The sequence below is a fragment of the Macrobrachium nipponense genome, chromosome 16 (genome assembly GCF_015104395.2).
Source record: "Macrobrachium nipponense isolate FS-2020 chromosome 16, ASM1510439v2, whole genome shotgun sequence".
NCBI classification, from domain to species: Eukaryota; Metazoa; Arthropoda; class Malacostraca; order Decapoda; family Palaemonidae; genus Macrobrachium; species Macrobrachium nipponense.
The window spans coordinates 55392434-55416119 of record NC_087209.1 but is presented as its reverse complement, the minus strand read 5'-3'; the positions used below and the strand labels follow the sequence as shown (position 1 = coordinate 55416119).

At 34.2% G+C, this 23686-nt stretch overlaps 1 protein-coding gene across 1 annotated transcript in view; it reads left to right on the top strand.

Moving 5' to 3' along the window:
- LOC135195342 (serine/threonine-protein kinase Kist-like) overlaps positions 1–23686 on the top strand; it is a gene marked incomplete in the record, with an annotated part of 340406 nt that overhangs the window by 257657 nt on the left and 59063 nt on the right. The window contains 2 exon segments of the mRNA XM_064221601.1: positions 5199–5317; positions 16751–16881. Of these exon segments, the coding sequence (XP_064077671.1) occupies positions 5199–5317; positions 16751–16881 (250 nt within the window).

The window sequence follows — 23686 nt, the reverse complement described above, 5'->3', positions numbered from 1 at the left end:
ACCTGCCTGAGTACTCCGAAGGGGGGGAACACGTATAAGTCCAGACCGTCCCACGGATGTTGAAATACATCTTCCCAGGCTGCTGCCGGATCGAAACTGGGGAGCAGAAAACCAGAAGTTTGACGTTCAGGCTTGTCGCGAACAGGTCCATGGAGGGAGAGCCCCACATCCCGGTCAGCTCTTCTGCCACTCTGGGGTGTAGGGACCAATCTGCCCCTGGAACCTGACCTTGCCTGCTGAGCCTGTCGGCTATTACGTTCCTTTTCCCTGGAATGAATCTTGCTGTCAGGGAGGTTCCCATGCCTTCCTCCCACTCCAGGATTGTCTCCACCAGATCGCAGAGGTAGCACGACTTCAATCCATCTTGCTTCTTGATGTATGCCACCACTGTGGCGTTGTAGCATATGATTGCCACCGTCCTATTTCTAATCAGCAGTTCAAAGGTCTGGAGAGCTCTTTGAATGGCCAGTAACTCCAACCTGTTGATGTGGAGCTGCTGTTCCTGCTCCGACCATGTCCCCCCCTTCATTACTGATTGGACGTGGGCACCCAAACCCTCCTTTGACGCATCCATGAACATGAGTATCTCCGGAGGGACGACCAAGAGCGGTACTCCCCAGAGGCAGTTGGCTTCATCCAACCACCATTGTAAATGCTTCTCTCGTCAAGGCAATGTCAACACTGCTTCAATAATACACTACACTCCTGCAAGTTCTCATATGACCTCTTGGGTCATGGGTTTTGATTAACAATAATATTCATCATTAATAGAATGTCAAATACATTCTTTATTATATGTAATCTCTTACACACACACACACACACACACACACAAATATATATTATATTTATATATATATATATATATATATATATATATATATATATATACATATACTTCTTTCGGAATTCTAGATGATGACATTCCATTTTGTGGAATTTTAAGGGGTCATTCCGGAAATGATACTGATATGTTGCGGCGGTAATTTATGTGAGTGATACAAACTACATTTAGTATTGTGATAAAGGAGTTGGATTATTAATTTGTATAAGGGGAAACCCGTAATCGGAATTAAGTGGTTTTAATGAACATTATATTTGATGGAGGTTAGTTGTGTAAACATTGCGAGGATTTTGTTGTATAGCTTCCTTTTGTTTCCTTCTTGAGTGTTCCCCTCTGTAGGGTGAGACTTATATTTGTGTGATTTTCTTTCCTCTCTAAGAGGAAATTCCTTTCTTGATTCTATCCCATTGAATTTACACTGATATTCTTTATGGAGAAATTCATATACTGCCTGTAGCCATTGCCATGTTTCATCGCTGTCCGTGCATTGATTTGTTGTGTCATTTCTCCGTTTTGTTTGTCATTCTCCTGTCTGCATATTTCGGGGTGTTCGTCTACTTTTATCAGTCCTTCTTCCCATGCACTTCTTAGCCACTCATCTTCACTGGTTTTCAGATATTGCCCCTTGCTCTGCTCTCAATGTTGACACAGTCCTCTATGCTTAGTAGTCCTCTCCCTCCTTCCTTTCGTGTCATGTATAGTATGCATGTCTGTATTTGCTCTTGGTTGTAGCGCGTTGTGCATTGTCATGTGTTTCTTAGTTTTCTGGTCAATGCTGCGGAGTTCAGCCCTGGTCCACTTCACTGCTCCGGCACTGTATCTGATTACTAGTACTGCCCATGTATTTATGGCTTTCATCATATATTATTAACAATATTAATATTTTAAAATTAGTACGTACAGTCCCCCCCCCCCCCCCCCCCCCACCCAATTTTACGCATTTCACACTTCTGCTGTTCACTTTGTCATGGATTTTTGTGAAACACATTGTTCAAATTTTTACGGGGAACTTTCACTAATTTACAGATTTTTTTCTGTGGACCATATCTCTAAAATTATTACCAATTTGCTTTTTTTTCGGAGAGCAACACTATTTATTCATTAATTACTGTATTTTTTCATGATTTACAGCATACATACGTATAATGTAGCTATCTATCTATCGAGCTTATTCCTGGTTGGGCTCCATACTGAGCATAATAACTGTATGATGCTCTCTCTCTCTCTCTCTCTCTCTCTCTCTCTCTCTCTCTCTCTCTCTCTCTCTCAGGGTAATTAATGTAAGATGTATTTGAAATTATATTGCTGTAAAGGTTTTTTTTATGGTAGAGCATGTTGTGCTATATGCAAACATTCACTAATTATTTAAATTTTCCAGTAAAACCAGACTTAAAAATAAAATGAAAATATTTAGCGAATATTTTAAATATTGTATAACATGCTTTATCATAAAATCTTGGATGTGATGGATGAAATTTGGTAGTTTAGTAGATCTTATAATGAGGACCACTTCATGCCAAGGCATAATGTGTCTAGTACACATGCACTAGAGTGTAGAGTGTTGTCTTCAATTGTATTTACCTTACCTATCACCAACCTCATCATAGTGCAGCATGAATCAAACCAGTTAGAATTATAGTTTTATAATCCAACAAATGTTATTGTATGTTACCTAAAGAAATAGTTTTGAGCGAATAATTTTGCCTTGAAATACTACAAACTTTGATGACTGCTTTTTCCGTGGATATTTTATTTGATAATCAATATAACCTGTTCTCATGATAAATCAACATTAAGTTGTACACTGCCTTCAAAAATTTCTAATTTTGCTTTTATTGCTTTTACCAAGTTTTTCTTCTTTAGCTTTCACATATAAATATATGGTTTCCAAAAACTCTGGCTATGGAGAGATTTATTGCAGACATCTAAAGACTGAGGCATTAGTTTCTACATATAGTTTTCATGATTACTAGTGTCGTAAAGATTATACAACAAACAAACCTTGACAATTTCCATAACTGTATAGTCTGTTTCTGTAATGTCAAGAGGAAGATAACCATTCTATTAAAAAACCTGAGGAGTATCATCTTGATACTCCTAAGTCTCTCGGGTAATCTAGGAATATTTCAGGCAAGAATTTTGAACATTATTACTTTGTGGACTGGTAGATGTACCCACTTAAAGAGTGCGAGAGCAGTTATAGTTGGATTTGATTACATATGAAAATCAGTCAGTCTGTGAGAGGGTGAAGGGTTGAATTATTTCTGGTAAATTTTTGTCCACTCCCATATTGTAATGAATTCAGATTCTAACACTTCGAGTTGCTTTGAGTTATTTGCATAGTCCATATTTTAGGACAAAGCCATCTGAATCTCTGAATCTTTGTCATGTGGCATTATGCTTTGTTTATGGAAAGAAAGGAAGGACCGTGCCACAAGTGTTTTGCGCCTTTGACTGAAACATTGAGGAGTAGTTTAACTATCACATGAATTTTTGCTTCATGCAATAAAAGGCAGATAGCCAACTCACAAGTAATAGTAATTTATTTGTTATGTGATGTATTCGAAATACTTGTACTTCATCGCTCCTTCGGTCAATTCTGGATTTTTCATCGCTCCTTCGGTCAATTCTGGATTTACAGGATTATGTAGAGAATAGTCCAAATAATCAATGATCTCTGTTGAGGTATGAGAACGAATGACCAAATTGGTAGTTCTCCAGTGAAAAGCCCAGTCATCATTCTCTACAGCCAGATTAGCTATTTGATATTTCTTTTTTAGTTTTACCTAGAGAGCCTATCTCCTTTATGTATTACTTGGCATAAATCTATGCTATGATTAAAAGTCGGCAAATGTTCGACAAAGAAGAGGGACTCTGCCTAGCATGAGTGATTTCACCATATCACCTATTGCAGGGGTGGCCAGACTCTTGGACTTCGAGATCTACTCTAAAGACTGAAACTCTTTTACGATCTACCATCGAACATCATCACATATTACGTGGAAAAAATTCAAATAACGCCATAGTACGATAAAACATGATTCCAATTGCCTCACTTATATAATTGTTTGTGTTTTTGTTTCTTTATATTAGGGTTTCTCATTCTGGGAGGATGTCTTTGTCCCGGGATTCCGGGATAAAATTTCATCTAATCCCTGGATCCCGGGATTTCCAGGGATGTCTATTTTTTTTATGAATTGCCTTTATGACTCATTTTTGTTAATGCTACTCTGGCTTTTAACCATATAACCATTGTTTTCAAGTATAGGGTAGTGCCATTGCCACGGTACTATGGCATTCTATTACCCTTTTACTCGAGTTATCTGCATGAGATTACACTCATGTGCACTTTACTGTCTTTCTCTCTTTAATTCTTTCTTAACTAGCTGTTCACTCCCCAAAGCCTTAGGGTTTGTTGTCTGTTGACTTTTTAGTTGGAGTGACAGTTTGTCATTTAATAAGTAATTATAATATGGAATCGTAAATACATAATACTAATGAAAGTAGCTCACAATGTACAGTATGATATAAAGATTTCTTCATAAATGCTGATGTTTATAGTCCGAGTGCTTTACTTAAGGCGGGTCATTCATAAAACAGGCCTTAATTGTTCTTAAAATATATGTACAACTTTAGTATAACACCGTGTAATATTATGTATATGCATATTGGTATTTTCTTTTATTACTACTTTCTGACATGTTAATGGAAATTAAAACAAATTTTGAGTACATTCAATTATATATTTTTCCGATTTTACAAAACTAAAATGAATGTCTTTTTTGTAGTTGGAGAGAGAGAGAGAGAGAGAGAGAGAGAGAGAGAGAGAGAGAGAGAGAGAGAGAGAGAGAGAGAGCCAATGGGATTAACTCTCTCCTACACACACACACACGCTCGCGCGCAATTCAATTTCAGTTTTCAATAGTTTGTCCTGAAAAATCCCGGGACAATGAGAAAAATCCCGGGATTGTTTAACCCTCGGATAATGGTCGGGATCCCGGGAGAGAAACCCTAGTTTATATAAAATTGTGGGGGAATGGCGTTCAACCAAACAAGTGGCCACGATTGACTGTTTGGCCACCTCTGACCTATTGTATGCATCTATTATACAGCACTCAGATTGCCTCTGTTTACAGAATGGTGCAGCAAAATAACAATAATAGGTTTATATCTATGAAATTTGACGATTAACAGGATTATTTGATTATTTGTATTTCACAAATGTTATGGTACTGTATCTCTGTATGAACATTTAAAATGAAAAAATATCTTAAGTTCCATCTCAATTATACTTTTGCATTTACAATGGCAATAATTTTGTTTAGAGCATATTGTAACTATAGTTCATCATTAGGCTATCAGGCTCCTGAGTGCATGAGGTGGAATTCTTTTTCTGTGGCACAGAGATTCAAAGCAGTAGAGACACCAGGACCACCTGCAGACGTTTGGAGTGCTGGTTGCATTATTATTGAGGTGTGTAATAAATGTTTTATTAACAAATGACCCAGAAGATAGTCTGTATTTACACTTCAGTTAGTAGTGTAAGAAAAAGCTTTATTTCTTGCTTTGCCACCAGCGTATTGTTTTTATTCTTTTTGTATTATTTCTTTGCTTTTGTCTTTTTACTGTATATTTCTACTTATAAGATGACCTTTAGATAAGATGAGGCAAAATATCATGGCAAATTTTCATTAATTTATCTCATATCTGTAGTATAGGACGACTTCTAAATTACAAAGCCAAAATGTTTTTTGGAGAAAATTGATTATTTGCAAAAATGGAATGGTACAACTACGTTTATAATAATGATGACTTAAATAAAGGTTGTTTTGCTTGTATCCAATTACAGTATATCATCATATACATCATTTGCATTTGATACTGTTTACATTCTCAAAATCTCGGCTGATTTGAGTATTATCGATATCTTCTTTGCCATTATTTGTTAGAAGAGATAATTTGGAGATACCTTTTATCGTAAATTAACAAAGTTTGGTTGAAAATGTGCACATATTACTTCATTGTATTGTTATGACTGAGTAAGACGAGGAGAGCGAGCGAATTAATTTTATTCGGCAAATAAGGCGACATACGGACGGAAGTGTAATGTCTGTCACGCATGTACGAACAAACATAAAAAAAAAGGGACAGGGCCCCCGCTGTGAATGTGTTTCTTCACAGACGAAAATGCACGTATAATATTACATAGAGGGAACGAATTCCCGACATATATACATCAAAAGAAAGGGCGTAAAATGCTCTACATTTCACTTCCTGGAAGAAAAGAGAGGACTACCAAGTGCCGATAGAGTGCCAAGCAACCACTTTTGACTAGCGCACAGTATAGTAAGCATACATCTTATTATCTCTTCAACCACTGAAACTACCGAAGAGTATACGTAATAACCATTCATTTCTATTCTTTAATCTTACTTCACCTAATGGAGATACGTTCCGACAGCTATAATGAAACATATAATGACGTTATAACAGAGGAAGAATTATATGAAATATTTGCTAGCTTTGAGGAGAGCACTCTTTGATTAATTTTCTATTTTATGCTATTTAATTCACAAATGTTTGTTTTTTTTTCTTTGGGTATATGACATGACTAGTAAGTTTTTCAATTTCCAGCATCATTTTATCAAAAGAATAAAAAAATACACGATTCTTTGTGAATTGTAAAACGAAATGCAAATGTTGGCTACTTTGTTTACATTTGGGAATTGAAGGTTGCACTTATTACAGCCCAGAACAGCCATAAATTAAAAACAACATAACAATAATAAATGGTTCTCAGATAAATGAAACAACATTTATGTTTATTGTCGTGGTTATTATACCTAAAAATAAAAGTTTGTTGAATTTTGTGCAAAGAAATGCTACTTTGTTGACTTCGTTGTCAGGAAATCCAAAGAATGTGGTAGGCTTAGCCTAGTCCCTAAAGTTTGCACTTTTTGAATACAGGAACAACTTAACAATATTAAAAGATTCTCAGACAAATAAAACCACATTTATATTTGTTATTAATTGTCGGGGAATCCAAAGCGTAGGCTTAGCCTAGCACATTTCCAAACCGAGCTCATACCACATGCAATGTTCAATCTCAAAATTTTAGACGGTAGACCATAAAATTGGTCTTTAAATAGCAAACCTTACAAGAGTATATACAGCAAACAAAATTTGAAGGTTTTTTTTTGTTGAAAAACACAATAAAAATGCAGTTTACATAGTTTTCAGTGTACACCGAAAGCATTCAGAGTAAGGTTTTCTTAGAATTTTTGACGATTTTTGACAGTTTTCCGGCTTGCGTCGTAAAAAGGGAACTCCATGTATGTGTGTGCATATATATATATATATATATATATATATATATATATATATATATATATATATATTGATATATATATATCACACACGCACACTCATATATATATATATTATATATTATATATATATATATATATATATATATATATATATATATATATATATTAAAAGGAGCAGGTTCAGGGAAACAAGCAGATTCCAAGAACGTTTCGTAACCTTTTGTCACATTATGAGGGACATCTATAAATGAAATGATCAAACATTATATTACTTTCAAAACATTAAGCAAATACATAAAAGTATATGCACTAGATTACACTTAAAACTTATAAAAAATATATACAGAATTAAAATCATATCAAAATGAATTAGGCACTAGATAAAATCACAGATGCATTAAAACTTTTGCGCTAAATTACACACAAAAGAAGAGAATTTAAAACTCTACAATAAAAAAAGGGAATAACAAAACCAATAAGTAAAATTATAGACACACTTGCAGGACAAACAACACCCTTTCAAAGCAAGAGTAAAAAACACCAAAATCCATACAAACCCAGTACAAACCAGAGAACCGAAAGTATAAACAACTAAACTAGGCAATCAGCAGTGGAGCAACCATAGTTTGGTGATTATGAGAAGGGACTTTCAATTTAATATTGAGGTTCTCATGTACTATTAGCAATTCAGATGTTTCTTTTGCTTGGCGTATACTTTTGAAATAATTGTACTTGATAAGCGTTTTACAGTTGTGGGCATGGTTTCTGATGTTAGACAATTCTAGGCCGGGCAGTCTTCAGCCGGCACGATGACTAATTCCAATATGGGAATCAGCTCTTACTCTGAATAAACGTCTGTTCAAACCCACCTAATTACCCACCTTAGGGGGTTAGTGTCGCCATTCGGTGCAATGTAGGCATTACTTTAGGTTCTTTGCAGCGTTCCTTCGGCCCATAGCTGCAACTACTTTCATTCCTTTTACTGTCAACTCTGTTCATATTCTCTTTCTACCATCTTAGTGTCCACCCTCTCCTAACAGTTGTTTCATAGTGCAACTGCGAGGTTTTCTTCGTGTTACACCGTTCAAACCTTTTACTGGCAACTTCCGTTTCAGCGCTGAATGGCCTTAGTTGCCCCAGTGCTTGGCATAATGCCAAAATCTATGTAAAGCAAAAGAGAAATTGATAACTTGGTTTTAGAAATTGTGGTTATTGAGTAAACATAGAAAGCTGACATAGTACATAAGAAGTTTAGGAACATTATAATAGGAATGGTAGGGGAAACTTTCATATCAAGGACCTGGTGGATGATTTTGTAAATCAATTTTGTTGGGAAGCAATTATTTTTAAAATACTGGATAAAAAAATACAGTTTCATGGTGGAAAAGAGGACAAAGATGCCATCTATATACCGTGAATAAAATAGGGGATGGAAGGACAAGGGGCAATCCTCCATAATGTGCTCCTCCAGGGAGCACATAAAGATATTAGCAAAAGTTGGGCCCAGACGCGACCCCATTGCCATCCCATCCACCTCTTTGTATAAAATATTATTTAAAAAAGTCGTATCCAGCACGGCTAGTTCTAAAAGGGCTCTAAAAGAATCAATGTTAAGATTACAATAAATAAAGTCTTCTCTCATAGGGGCGCATTTGTGAACAGTGATTCAACATCTAGACTGGACATTTGTAAGTCTGAGTCTTGTGAGAGTATTCTACTTTTAAATTCTTCAGAATTCTTTAAAGTATATTGGTTATGAGTCAAGGGCTCCTATAACAGTATTAAGAATTTTGCAAGTCTATAGTTGGGAGAGTTAAAAGAGGCCAGGTTGGGGAGAAGGGAGACACCTTGTTTATGAATTTTAGGAAACCCATATAAAGTCCCTAATGAAGAGCCACTGGAGAATAAATCCTGATAGGTGCATTCACTGAAGATACCGTCTCTCTTGAGCGTAGGTAGGAAGTTCTTACCTACTAGGAACCAATTGATCTTGTCTTCCACCTTGAAGATCAGGAAATTGGATTGCCTTATGTTTCTAAATTTGTTCTAGTCACTAAAGATGTCATTTATTTTTTTCTTGAAGTAAAGATTTAAGAAGTTGGAGATCACATTTGTTAAAAGGAGGGGGGCGCCCAATTGGTTTTTATCTTAGAAAAAGTATAATGAGCAATCACTAAGTTCATTTTGTAATTGGGATATGAGTTTTTACATTTGCCTTTCTATCAGTTCAAACAGTATTTCAATAGGAAGGAAGAATTGACAAAAGTTAGGTTTAAAATCAGGCAGGCAGAAGTATAACCCAAAAGAAAGAAGGAACTCATCACATTTAGGCAATATATATTTAGAATATTTAAAGACGGTAATTAATTGGTTATGGAATTTAGAAAGCAAAATACCAGATTGGATAATTTTTCAGCACGAGTCCTTTGAATATTATTATTAAACTAAACCTAGGATACTTTTGTTGAAGAGCTTAATAAAAGTAATCCTGACAAAGAAGCAAATTTATTATTTACATGTTGCCTCGTAGTTGAGAAGGTATTTAGTAGTTTCCTTATGGCTTACAGAAAGTAGAATCATAAAGAGAGCTCTAATAAATCTTAAAGTTAACTAAGTGAGAAATAGCATCCTTGATAACACAACAACGTAAGAAATCAAGATCAGTAATACTCTTCGCTTTCTTTTTACTTAGTTTTTCCAATTGGTGACATTGTCGAAGGAGATCCTGGCCATGACTAGTAATCACTAATTTTTTAAAGTTATTTGGTACTCTAGAGTGCATTTTGGAAATAAAAAGGAAAATGTAGAGCCAATAAATAAAATCCATGTTACTAAGAGATGTCGAAGGAATGCACACATCACTCAAGCGAAGAACAGGAAGAAATTTTTCCATATGTTAAAAGGAGTTGGTGCAAAAACAAGCAGATTCCAAGAACAATAGTTTAATCCTACGTTTCGTGACCCTGTGTCACATCATCATGGACATCTATAAATGAAATTATCAGATATTAGAGTGCTTTCTAAACATTAAGCAAATACATGACAACACATATATAAACTAAACTATACTTAAAACTTATAAAATATATACAAAGAATCAAAATTTATAAAAATAAATTAGGAAATGAGTAAAATCACAGGCACATTTATACTCTTGCACTAAATTACACAAATTATGCATACAAGAAGAGAATACAAAAATTAAAATCACACAATAAAAGGGAATAACAAAACCAACAGGTAAAATAAGGTGACTGTAGCTTTATTTGTATAATCATACCATGTTTATATTTTCGTGATTTAATATCAAGCATACACACACAAACAAACACACACACATACACACACACACACACACACACACATATACACACACACACACACACACATACTATATATATATATATATATATATATATATATACATATACACACACATGTTACTATATATATAATATATATAAATAATATCTATAATAATATCTATAAATATCTATATATATATATCTATATTCTATGTATATCTAATATAATATACTTATATTATATATAGATTTATATAGAGAGCTAATATAAGATATAATATAGATATATATATATATAGTTATATATATATATATTATATTTATTTATTTATATATATATATATATATATTATATATATATATTCTATAATATATATCGAGAGCAGAGAGAGAGAGAGAGAGAGAGAGAGGAGAGAGAGAGAGTATTTATATATCATATATATATATCTATATATTTATATATATATATATATATAATATATATATTATTTATATATTTATATATAATATATATTATTCATATATATAGGAGAGAGAGAGAGCTAGAGAGAGAGAGAGAGATATTTTATATATATCTATATATATATATATTATTATATATATATATAATATAATATAATATTATATATAATATATATATATAATATAATATATACATAGATATATATAAATATCTCTCTCTCTCTCTCTCTCTCTCTCTCTCTCTCTCTCTCCTTCTTCTCTCTCTCTATATATATATATATATATATATATATATCATATTATATATATAATATAAAAAAAAAAAGATATAGATATATATATATTATAATAATATATATATTATATATACGTATAAGTGGTACCTTGACATACGAAAGTCCCAGCTTACGAAAAATTCAAGTTACAAAAGCAAATATGAAGATTTTTTTGGCTCTACATACGAAAATAGTTCAGGTTACGAAAGATTGTTGCTGTAAAGTCCCGAGATTCGCCCAGACCACCGATAACAATTTTAAAACTCGCGCGCCGCCAACTGAGTAGACTCGCCACCATCCTCCCGCTCTCCCATTGGTTCCTGATGCTAGTCACCGCCAAAAGATCCTGTTCTCCTATTGGTCAGCATCTCTCCCATCGTGCTCTACATAAAGGCGTTCTTCGGCCACTTGGTAGCAGCATCGTTTGTGTACGCACGCGGAATTCGTTCGTTCACATATACGATTTCGTTTGTTACGTAAATTTGTGTCAGTGATTTCGTTGTACTACTTTATCGTGTTGTGTGAGAACTTTAGTATACTACATAACTTAATTACGTACAGTATACGTAGTCGTGGGTCCCAAGAAAGTTGCTGAAGTTCACGGAAAGAAGAGGATGCTTTCTATGGAGATGAAGATGGAGATAATTAAGAAGTATGAAGCTGGCATGCGGTTGAGTGTGATCGCTAAGGAATACGGCGGAAATCCGTCAACGATAGGCACCATTCTTAAGCAGAAGAAAGCCATCAAAGCAGCTACACCTTCCAAGGGCGTGACTATTTTGTCCAACAAGAGGAGCCACGTGCATGCTGAGATGGAGAGGCTGCTTCTTGTCTGGATAAAAGACAAAGAAATGACTGGCGATACGATAACAGAGACGGTAATCTGCCACCAGGCAGATCAAAGTGATACTACGAAAAAAACAGAAAGTTGAAAGTGATGAAGAAATTGAAATTTTGATAAAAAAAACGTAAAATTATAAAAAAGTAAAAAAAATGTAAAAATCAAAATAAGACAAAAAAAGAAATTTAATTTTAAGTTTTTTGTAAAGTTCAGTCTTAATGTTTTTTGTAAAGTTTAGTCTTAATGTTTCCTGACATTTTTTAATGTGTTTCATAAAGTTAAGTGTACGTACAAGTTTTCTGCCATTTGTCCTCCTCCTCTGTCGCCACTTTCGGAGATCGCCTCACTCGAAAGGTAAGGTTCCACATTTTACTACATACGTGCATCTGTAGTACATTATTTCTTGTATACCATGTACCACTAATACACCTTTATTTACAGGTACTATGTGTACATATTAGTAGTACGTATGAAGTTAGGTATTGAATGGTCCAAATTGTATTTCATTGTTTATTGGTCAGTTTAGCTTTATTATTAAAATTTACTGGGGTGTTTTTGTAGGGCTTGGAACGAATTAGGCAATTTACATGTAAAATGTGGTTCAAGATACGGAGAGCTCAGGTTACGAAGGCTGCCTTGGAACGGATTAATTTCGTATCCTGAGGTACCACTGTATATATATATATATATATATATATATATATATTATATATCTATATATATACATAATCATATATATATATATATATATGTATGTATGTATGTATGTATATGTTATGTATATGTATATGTTATATAATAGCCACAATTCCCTTTTAACTTCTGAAAGTCATTGGTCTTTTTTGGATACGCTTGTCACTACAAAGCCTTGAGCTCCATCTTCAAAGATTTTTTGAAGGACATCATGATGTCCAGTAGCATATATATATTATATATATATATATATCTAATATATATATATATATATAGATATATATATATATATATATATATATATATATATATATATATATTCATGTGCAAGGAGTCCTGTCAATAACAAGTGGATTTTATGATGGCGTAAACATTCCTTGCACCTAGAAACGGCGAGAGTTTGTTCGCATTTCGAGAATGAAATTCAGAGTTTCCATATGGGATACACACCTGAAGCAGTGCCATGTGGCGTGATCGGTGTATATAGATGGTGTGTTACCTCGCATGCTTGGATCTTGATGATTAGGTGATGGTATTGTGTGTGACGGACTGTCCCACCAGAACGTCATGGCACTTTCCTCTCGGGTGTCACGGCCGTGTGTACATGAGTATATGACGTTCACGCATGATCTTTTGTGAAAAACTCATTTGGGCAGTGCAACATTAATTTTGGGGAAAATGGATCATTCATTATTATTAACATGTCTTTTTGTACCATTTCAATGAACACCTTTGTGTATACCCCGTATGATATTTTTGTTTTTGTTTTATGTCACACATGTATTTTTGGATGCACTGTGTATTAGAATTTACTGGAGGTGTTTCTACCTTTGCCAAGAATTCATAATGGTCCTATGAGAGACTTGGAGAAGAATGTTCAGGTGTGAAGAACATTTGAAATGGTGCATTTTGCAATACATGTTAATGACAGTTTTATGTGACTTGGTTAGTGATGATCATGTTGTTGAAGTGCCTAGAGACATTTGTCTTATTAGCTATATGAGGACTGATATGTTTGATAGTGATATGACTTTGGATGGGAACTTTGGTGCAGCCAAATTTTTCAGGCCTAGATATGTTCTGTTGACGCCATTTTCTTTGATCTATGTTTCCGTCAGGCTGTGTGGCTTATATTTCTTGAACCAGTGATGCTTTCGTTAGGTTTCTGTAATAAAATCTATTTATGTATCTCGACATTTGCTTTAATGGCCTACTTGATTTCAGTGATGAATTTAGAGAGAGAGAGAGAGAGAGAGAGAGAGAGAGAGAGAGAGAGAGAGAGAGAGAGAGAGCGAGAGAAATTCCTTTTCAATTCCGTTAACGTTGCCAACCGATAAACTGAACTTGTTGGGAGGGATGAATCCCGGACATGCTGGTTTCTCCAACTACTCACTCTTTTGCCGTCCCTTACCCTTGTGAGACAGTGCTTTAACCCACTTTGGCATTTCTAAAACATCATGTAACACCTTTGCTGAAAACTATGAAAAAAGTAGCCAAGTCGAGTAAAAAATATCAAGAAGTAATGGCGTTACAAGGATTTAAATCTGCACAGGCCACATCAAGCAGTCACACTGGCTTCTATGAAAGGAAATTTTGGTGCATATTTTAAGGAGAAGCAGTAGCTTGTGACGTCTTATTCAAAGATCTTTAATATGACATACTTTTGTAATTTTTGCTGAATTTCTTAAAAAAAATATCTTCTGGTGTGCATGCGTGTTCATTTTGCACATCGAAGTAGGGTGGCTCGGATGCGCTTACATGGGTATCATGTACGAAGGGTTAAAGAATGATCAAGCAAGGTTTGTTTTCAAGAGTATGGTAGAAATAAGAAACCCTCAATGGGCTTTTTGTGAACAGTCAGGAAGTAGTAAGGAAGGTACGTTAATCTAGCTTTAAGCACTGCAATGTCTAGAGTAATGTAATATTCTCTAGTAAAACTGGGCCTCTTCAGTGCACCCATGTATATACTTTCCTCTTGATTGTCTTAATCCTCATCATTATCATTGTGCCAGGTGTAGCTTCCTTTCTCTCTCCTGTGTCTCATTCTGCTCTGGGCAGGGTGTGACATTTGACACATCATGTCCCACTTTTTCCTTTGTACTAATGCCTTTCAGAAATATCTGACATTACTAACAAATACTAAGTAAGCATTTCATTCATTCTTGTTCCTTGAACTTTACACAGTTTAGCTAACCTGTTAATAACAAACCATCTTTCTCTTTGGTTTTTCCCTGTCATCTGCTTTGTGTGCCTTCTTGTGTCCCTTAAATCTGCAAGGTACAATGACTTTGTTTCTTTAAAAAAGCCCTTAACGTTCGATAATAGTTCATTTAATTGCTGAAGTTAAACACTGAACAATAAGACTCATTATCCTTTACAACTCTGGGATCTTGTGTGAGACTGATTCACACTGATAACCTTTTCTCTCCACTAAAAGTAATGAGTGTTTATGCACGCTTAGCAGCATTATTTCAGACTCCACCAAGAGGCTGCACATTTCAGCATTACTACTTCCATATGTAGCATGCATTCCTGATCATAAACTGCAGGTGGAATTTCTTTTTTACAGGCAGTGATGCTGTCACTTGCCAAAGATTCCTTCACAGCCTGTACCCCCACTTACCTTGTCAGGTTTAGAAACATTTGTTTTTCCTATAAAGTGTGACATCATCTTGAATATTTGCTAATGACACTTCTTTAGCTTTCTTCTTATCACAGTCATATGAAAAGAAAATTATATCATAAAATTGTAATAAATTTAGTTTAGACTAAAGGTGTCTATTGCCAGAATTTTTAGGTAAGTGCTAGGGTCACTGCAATAAAGGATAGCTTACTGTTGATGATGAGTTTGCCTTTAAATTGAATTGATATAGAAGCTTATATCGTGCAAATATTTATTGATTTTGGGGGGAGGGGGGCCTGTAACTAAAAAGACCCAAAGAGAAGTTAATAAATGCACTGAATTCCAGAAATTAAAAAATGCCCCCATTTATGGATAATTGCAGATAAGTGTATTTGTTGCTTATTTTGCTCAATAAACTGTATAAACTTTTCTTGTTTGTGAAGGTTTGCTGACTGTATCAGAGAAGAAAGAAAACCTTTAGGTCAGCAAATGCCCCTGCAAATCTTAGCTGGCATGAAGTTAAGTCTGTGGGGTTTCTAAATTCATTTCCTTGGTAGTGAATCATTTATCACTGCAACCTTCGCATCTTTTCCTATGAATGGGTTAAGATAGCACCAGGAACAGTCACAGCATAATTTCCCATGTAATCAGATATCCTCGCGCTTCCTGTAAGGTAGACAAGACATGTATAGCCATCTTGTCAGGATCCATTGCTAACCCTCCCTCCACCTCATTATTGCTTTGCCTGAAATAGAAGTGCAAGTGCAAATCCACCTTGAATGTCAAGATTAATAGAAGGTTACCTCATTTTGACACGTTTTTTCCAATGTTTATAATTTTACAAAATTGGTAACTTTTGGCTCTGTTATTGTTGTTGTTTTGAGATTGAGCAGTCACTTGTGCTGGCATGGGCTCATGCTTGTAGAGTATTCCATCAATAACCATGAATGTAGATGTAAAATTGGAGAGAAAATTATCATTGCAAAAAGATAGTGGTAGGCTACCAGTTTTCACCTTCAGGATAAGAATATATGAGCATTCACATTTTATTTTTCTTTGTGTCAACATTAGCATAAAAACCCCTAAGGTTAGACCTACAAACTTTTATCTCAATAACTTAGAGTCACACAAGGAGAAACCTCTTCTTGTTAAGTATCCTTGTTTTTATTTCTATAAAGACAGATCCTAGTATATATGCTAGGTTTCTTTTTATGTAGTATGTATGTCTATTTGATATTTCTTGGTAAAGTTTTCAGCAATCATTCTTAAAAGTAATTATAATTCAAGTGAGAAGTAAAAGTATAAGCTCTTTCATTTTAGTTACAGATGATGAGAAAATGGTAATGCTTTTAGTTAACCAGTGTATTGAAAATTGCAGGCGATGACTGGAAGTCAGTTTTCTTATGGCGATGGTGAAAACACTGAAGAAACATTAAGAGCAAGAGTGGAAGCCATGTCTTGCTCCTATAGTGGACCTTTCATTGTAGAAGCACAAAGATTTCTCATCAGGTGATATTACTCTCTGCTGTTGAGCCCTTGTTTATTGTGTCTTGTCAGTGTGTTGCAATTAAGAAGTAGATCACTTCAGTAGTGTGTGTTGCCACATTTTTTGCTTGTATTACAAGTAGGATTTTTGAGGGAAACATTTAGATTATATCTACAGTTTCGTTATCTAAACAGGTACAGTCGTATAAATATTTAAAGATTTTTTAAAATAAACGTTCAGCAGCTAGATATAAAAATATGGCTATGATAAACAAGTAACTGTAGCTGTCTCTCATAAGTATTCACTTCTCGAAATTCGCAGACTCGCCTATTTGCAGATTTTACTTTGGTCCAAATCTACCCATTATTCGCAGGAAATTCGCCTATTCGCTGTTTTTTCCATCGATAAATATTCACCAATTAGTGTATTTTGTCATTATTTTCATGACTAAATACATTTTTATGATACAAAAATGACTAATATTGATTAATACTGTATTGGTAAGTTTAATAAGATTAACTATTCATATAATAGAATTAATAATTCTCTCTCTCTCTCCCTCTCTCTCTCTCTCATACAGAGATGCATATTTTTTGTATGATAAATAAATAATGTAAACATCAATAATATCAATTCATTAATGAAATTAATATAGAGAAATAGTGGATTTTAGTTCATAGATTAAAAAAATAGGTAAGAATGAAGTAAATCTCCGTCTTCTCTTTCTAACTGCAGGTATTAAAGCTGTCAAGTATATCAAGTTATGTGACAGGAAGGGGAGCAAGCTGTTGTGTTGTTGCTACTAAATGTTCATGTAATTCTCTCTCTCTCTCTCTCTCTCTCTCTCTCTCTCTCTCTCTCTCTCTCTCTCTCTCTCTCTCTCTCTCTCTCTCTCTCTTTTTCAGAAATGTGTATGTTTGTTGTATGATAAATAAATGATTTACTATTTTCAAATATTAATATTAATGTAGAGATAATATCAATTCATTAAAGAAATACTATAGTGAATTAGTAAGATTTTAGTTTATAGATTTAAAAAATTATGTGAGAATGAAGGAAATCCCAGTCCTCGTGCATCTTTCTTTCTAACTCCAGGTACTAATGCTATCAAACATATCAAGTAATGTGACAGGTGGAGAGCTGTTGTGTAATTTCTCTCTCTCTCTTACTGAGACCAGAGAATTTGTATAGTACATGTGCGTATATGTTTATTAATTCTTTCAAATAATAATAATAATAATATAACTGTAATTACAAAATTCATATGTGATAGTATTTTAAAGTGTGTGTGTGTGTGTGTTATTGGCCGTGCATTTATTTTTAATGGTAAAATATTTAAGAAGACTTTGAAATTATGCTAATACTACCCATTTAAATGCTTATAATTATTGGCAAAAAAGATTGATTAATAATGTTTAAAACTAAAAGAAGCAAATGTGAGGTTGGAATGAGACAGAATCGAGTTCTGTTACCGGGCAAGTGGTATACATAGCAGTGTGCGGACGGAAATGGAGTGCCCGACCCAGTCCCTCGCTATCCGCACACAGACAAAGGAGAATTTGTGTTTCTTGGCAGTTAATCAAATAATAGTAACAAAAAAACATAATTTTTACCAACTGTTTTTTTTTTAAAGGTAATGTATTAAGCCAACTTTTAAATGAAATTACATTAACTTTGATTTAATACCCCGAAATTACACAAGGTTAGGTTCCTGAGCCCCATGCAAGGTGAATTTTTGCATAAGTTTGGCACGGTCTCTAAAAATGCTAATAATTGCTTACCCCTAAAGTTTGAACAATAAATATGACCCTAATTATGCTCCCCAATTATTAAGCTAATTTCTTTATTAAATTAAAGTTAATGTAATTTCATTTAAAAGTTTGGTTAATACATTACCCTTAAAAAAAGAAAAAAAATAGTTGGTGAATATATGAGTGTGTGAAGATTACATACTACTATTTATCCCTTCTGGCCCCCATTCTGACCAATCTATTTTTAGAAGTTTTCTCAACCTCGTTTTTAGAAAATTCTTTATTCTGTCTCTTTCTCTTTCTTCTGGAATTCCTTTTCATGAGAAAACAGTGCTTTTTAGTATTTGAACTAATACAACTCTTAGTTATGTGCCTATGTTTTAGAATGGTGCATTTACAGTTCTATACAGTAAAGGTAAAATTAGATAAATTCAAAATGACCTACCACTAACCATGAATGAAAGAGAGAAAGAGAGAAAGGTGTTGTCCTAATTAAGGGAGTAGAATCATTTATGAATTATTACGGAGAGAGAGAATTATGCAAAATTCACTGACCTGCTACTGGCACACTACCCCCACCTGTCATATTAACTTGACATATTTGACACATTTGATAGTTAGGTAGGAGTTTGAGGTATGTGAGGGCATTTATTGTATATGCTTGTGTGCTTGTTTTTCTAGTTTCTTTGGCAGGTTTTCGAGGACATTTCAATGATTTTTTAAAAATAAATAAGCGTTAAATTTATCAAATTTTTTATCTGGACTGGCAATTGCTTTATTGAACAGAAGACCTGTTTTTAAAATAGTAAAGTACTAACAATAATAATTTATTGTGGCTCCTGCCAAAGAAATCTTATAAAGTGTGTTAGTATATAATTATATAATAGTATAGTATATATTTATATATAATATGTGGTTATAATATGTATAGTAATAACGATAGTATGTTGTATAATTAGTATAGATATACTAAGAGGATGAGAGAGAGAGATGGACGGGTGTTGTTTGCTCTTTTACTGAGATGAGAGAAATCTGTATGGGTACAGTATATTTGTGTAAGTTTGATGTTAATAATTTCAAATATAATAATATGATAATATAATAATAATAATATAATAATAATATATATAGATATACTAAGAGAGAGAGAGAGAGAGAGAGAGAGAGAGAGATGGACAGGTTGTTTTTCTCTTTTACTGAGATGAGAGAATTTGTTATGGTACATAATTGTGTATGTTTATTAATATTTTCAAATAATAATAATAATAATAATAATAATAATAATAATAATAATAATAATAATAATAATAATAATAATAATAATAAATAATAATAACAAAATAACTGTTATTACAAAATTCGTAAGTGATAGTATTTTAAAGAAATAAAATAACCTTTCCATTCAAATTTTTAAGTAAGATCAAGTTCTCTCTCTCTCTCTCTCTCTCTCTCTCTCTCTCTCTCTACTGAGATGGGGAATTTTTATGGTAGGTACATGTACATTTTTATCAATATTTTCAAATAATAATAATATATCTGTAAGTACAAAATGTGGATGAAAATATCCTTTCCCTCATCTAATGTTTTTAACTTGAGGGAAGCTTGAAGCCAGAACTGTCAAATACGTCAAGTTAATGTGACAGGTGGGGGAGTGTTGCCAGTAGCAGGTCAATGATTTTTACATAATTCTCTCTCTCCGTAATAATTCATAAATGATTCCACTCCCTTAAGTAAGGACAACACCTTTCTCTCTCTCTCTCTGTCATTCATGGTTAATGGTAGGTCATTTTGAATTGATCTAATTTTACCTTTACTGTCTTGAACTGTAAATGTACCATTCTGAAACATAGGCACATAACTAAGAGTTGTATTAGTTCAAATACTAAAATGCACTGCTTTCTCAAGAAAACGAATTCCAGAACAAAGAGAAAGAGACAGAATAAAGAATTTCCTAAAAGCGAGGTTGAGAAAACTTATAAAAATAGATTGATCAGAATGAGGGGCAGAAGAGATAAATTGTAGTATGTAATCTTCACACACTCCTATATTTTTACCAACTATTTTTTTCTTGTTTTAAGGGTAATGTATTAAGCCAACTTTTAAATGAAATTACATTAACTTCAATTTAATACCTTGAAATTACACAAGGTTAGGTGCCTGAGCCCCATGCAAGGTGAATTTGGTTACATATGGCACAGTCTATAAAAATGCTAATAATTGCTTACCTCTAAAGTTTGAACACTAAATATGACCCTAATTATGCTCCCCAATTATTAAGCTAAATTCTATATTAAATTAAAGTTAATGTAATTTCATTTAAAAGTTGTTTTAATACATTACTCTTAAAAAAAGAAAAAAATAGTTGGTAAAAATATAAGTGTGTGAAGATTACATACTACTATTTATCTCTTCTGGCCCCCATTTTGACCAAAACTATTTTTAGAAGTTTTCTCAACTTCGTTTTTAGGAAATTCTTTATTCTGGCTCTTTCTCTTTCTTCTGGAATTCCTTTTCATGAGAAAACAGTGCTTTTTAGCATTCGAACTAATACAACTCTTAGTTATGTGCCTATGTTTTAGAATGGTGCATTTACAGTTCTAGACAGTAAAGGTAAAATTAGATCAATTCAAAATGACCTACCACTAACCATGAATGAGAGAGAGAGAGAGAGAGAGGGGTTCAGCCTATAGGGGCACTGTTTAATAGACTGGGCCTCCCCAACATCAACATCATGTTGTAGGATGTTTGTCCTATCAAGTGTGTCCTGAAAAACATCTTTGTAGTCATTAATTAATTTCATTAATGATTTTGCCTTACCAAAGTCCAGGTGCTGAAATTTAATATTTAGATTATTTAAAATATCAGAGTTACTACTCAACCCATTCGGACTTACTGTCAATTTGTCACTCAAAATTGGTCCTACTTAATACATCTACAACACCCACTGGTTCAACAATTATATCATTACCCATACTAATATAAGGTTTAATCATATTTATATGACGTACACGGGACTTCCTCTCTTATTCGGCGTTTCAGTTAGATAATTTACCTAATTTATTTTCTAATTATCAGAGGACTTCCAGGTATGGGAAGCAACACCAACACTTGGTCACCGATATTAAAACTCCTTATACGAGTACCTACATCATACTTGTATTTCATGGATGCTTGGGCTACTTCCAGGTGTTCCTGAGGAAAAGTCCAAGCTCGATGGAACTTTTCCTGTAAAGTGGAGACATAATCTAAAACATTAGCATCAGGACTATCTCCCTCCCAATGTTCCTTACCACATCCAGGAGCCCCCTGACACAATGGCCAAATATCAATTGAAATGGAAAAAAACCAACAGACTAGTTGGGAATTGACCGTATAGCAAACAATGCATACAGCAACTCCTTATCCCAGTCATTACCTGTCTCAAAACAGAATTTCTTTAGTACTGATTTAAGAGTCTGATAAAATCTCTCCTCCAGACCCTGACTTTCGGGATGATAAGGTGAAGAGGTTATAATGATTTATCCCTAGTTCGGTCATTCGCTTTTTGAAATATTTACTAGTAAAGTTTGTTCCACAGTCACTGTATTGTTTTCGGAAATCCAAACCTCGTAAAAAATCCAATCAGATAATGAACAACTTCCTCCACCCGAATACTCCTCAGCGGGAGGGCCTCAGGGAAGCGGGATATCCTGTCTGCAAGAGTAAAAATTTTCTCATTCCCACCGCATGTCCGCGGCAAAGGGCCCAGTATGTCTATGATCACATCCCGGAATGGCTCCCCGACTGCCGGGATGGGAATAAGAGGAGCTTTTGGCACCTTATGATTGGTCTTTCCAACAAGTTGACAAGAAATTGTAATTTTATATCAAATTTTGAATTTTCATCAATTATTTTTTATTGTACAGTAAATTTAGATGAAAACTATTACATAGTGAACGTGACGGACAAAGGAACTGAGACAGGCGCTCATAACCAAATTTGTTAGGTTTAATGGGAGTGAAGACGTGCATGATCCGCCAGTCCCAGGAACCTCAAATAGTTCACAAAGCCTTCCTTCAGTAGAGGAATTCTTCATGGATGATGAGACAGAGGAGTTTGAAGGTTTTTTTGGCATAGGATAGGTAGAGGAAATCCATTTCCATCCAAAAGGCTTTTTAAAGGAAATTACTGTATCGTATAGTACACTGGCACCCAAGGGTGGCAGTGTTTACGTGTTGGAGTTTTCACCATCCTGGGTGTAATTTTAAATTTTTCAACTTATTAAAACCTTTGTAATGTTTTATTTATCCATAAGAACAATTTCATATTAGAAAAAAATTGCAGTATAGTACATAGAAAATATTGAAAATGGGTAGTATAAAAAAGTTTGACTGGGTAAGTTGCAGTTTGTCTTGGCCTAATGGATTATTCCCATAAGGTATGTGTATTGAAATCTGCGATTTTCCAGTTCTGCGAGGCCGTGGATTGACCAAATTCTCGTGTAGTTGGGGATCATACTGTATTATACCACAGAGTAAGAGAGAAATGTCACAGTAGTACAGTGGGGCCCCCTGTATTTGCGTTCTCCGGATTCTCGGACTCACGGATTCGCTATTTCTCTCTGGACCATATCTACCCATTATTCGCGGGATATATGCTTTTTCGCGGTATTTTTCTATAGGATATATCTAGAAATTCATGGTTTTTAAATCAATTTCATCATAAAACTATTTTAAAAAAAAAAGGTATACAAATTTTTAGTGTTTTTTCTGGAGTTTTAGCTATGAAAGTAGGCCGTTTTCAGCATTTTTATAGGGGTTCCGACTATTAGCAGATTCTAAACATTCTTTGGGGGGTCTGGTACACAATCCCCTGCGAATTTGGGGTTGGGGGGACCACTGCAGAACGAAATTAATTCTCACTCGTGTACATGGTTAGTGGAGAAAAAGCCAAGAAACTTAACACTAATAACGGACTTTTCCTTAGCATTAATAATTTACAGAGTAATTGAGATACACCTTAGATCATCCAATCAATAATTAATCGTTCACCAAATATGGCGAAATTACACTGAAACTGCCTCAGTCGGAGAAAAAGT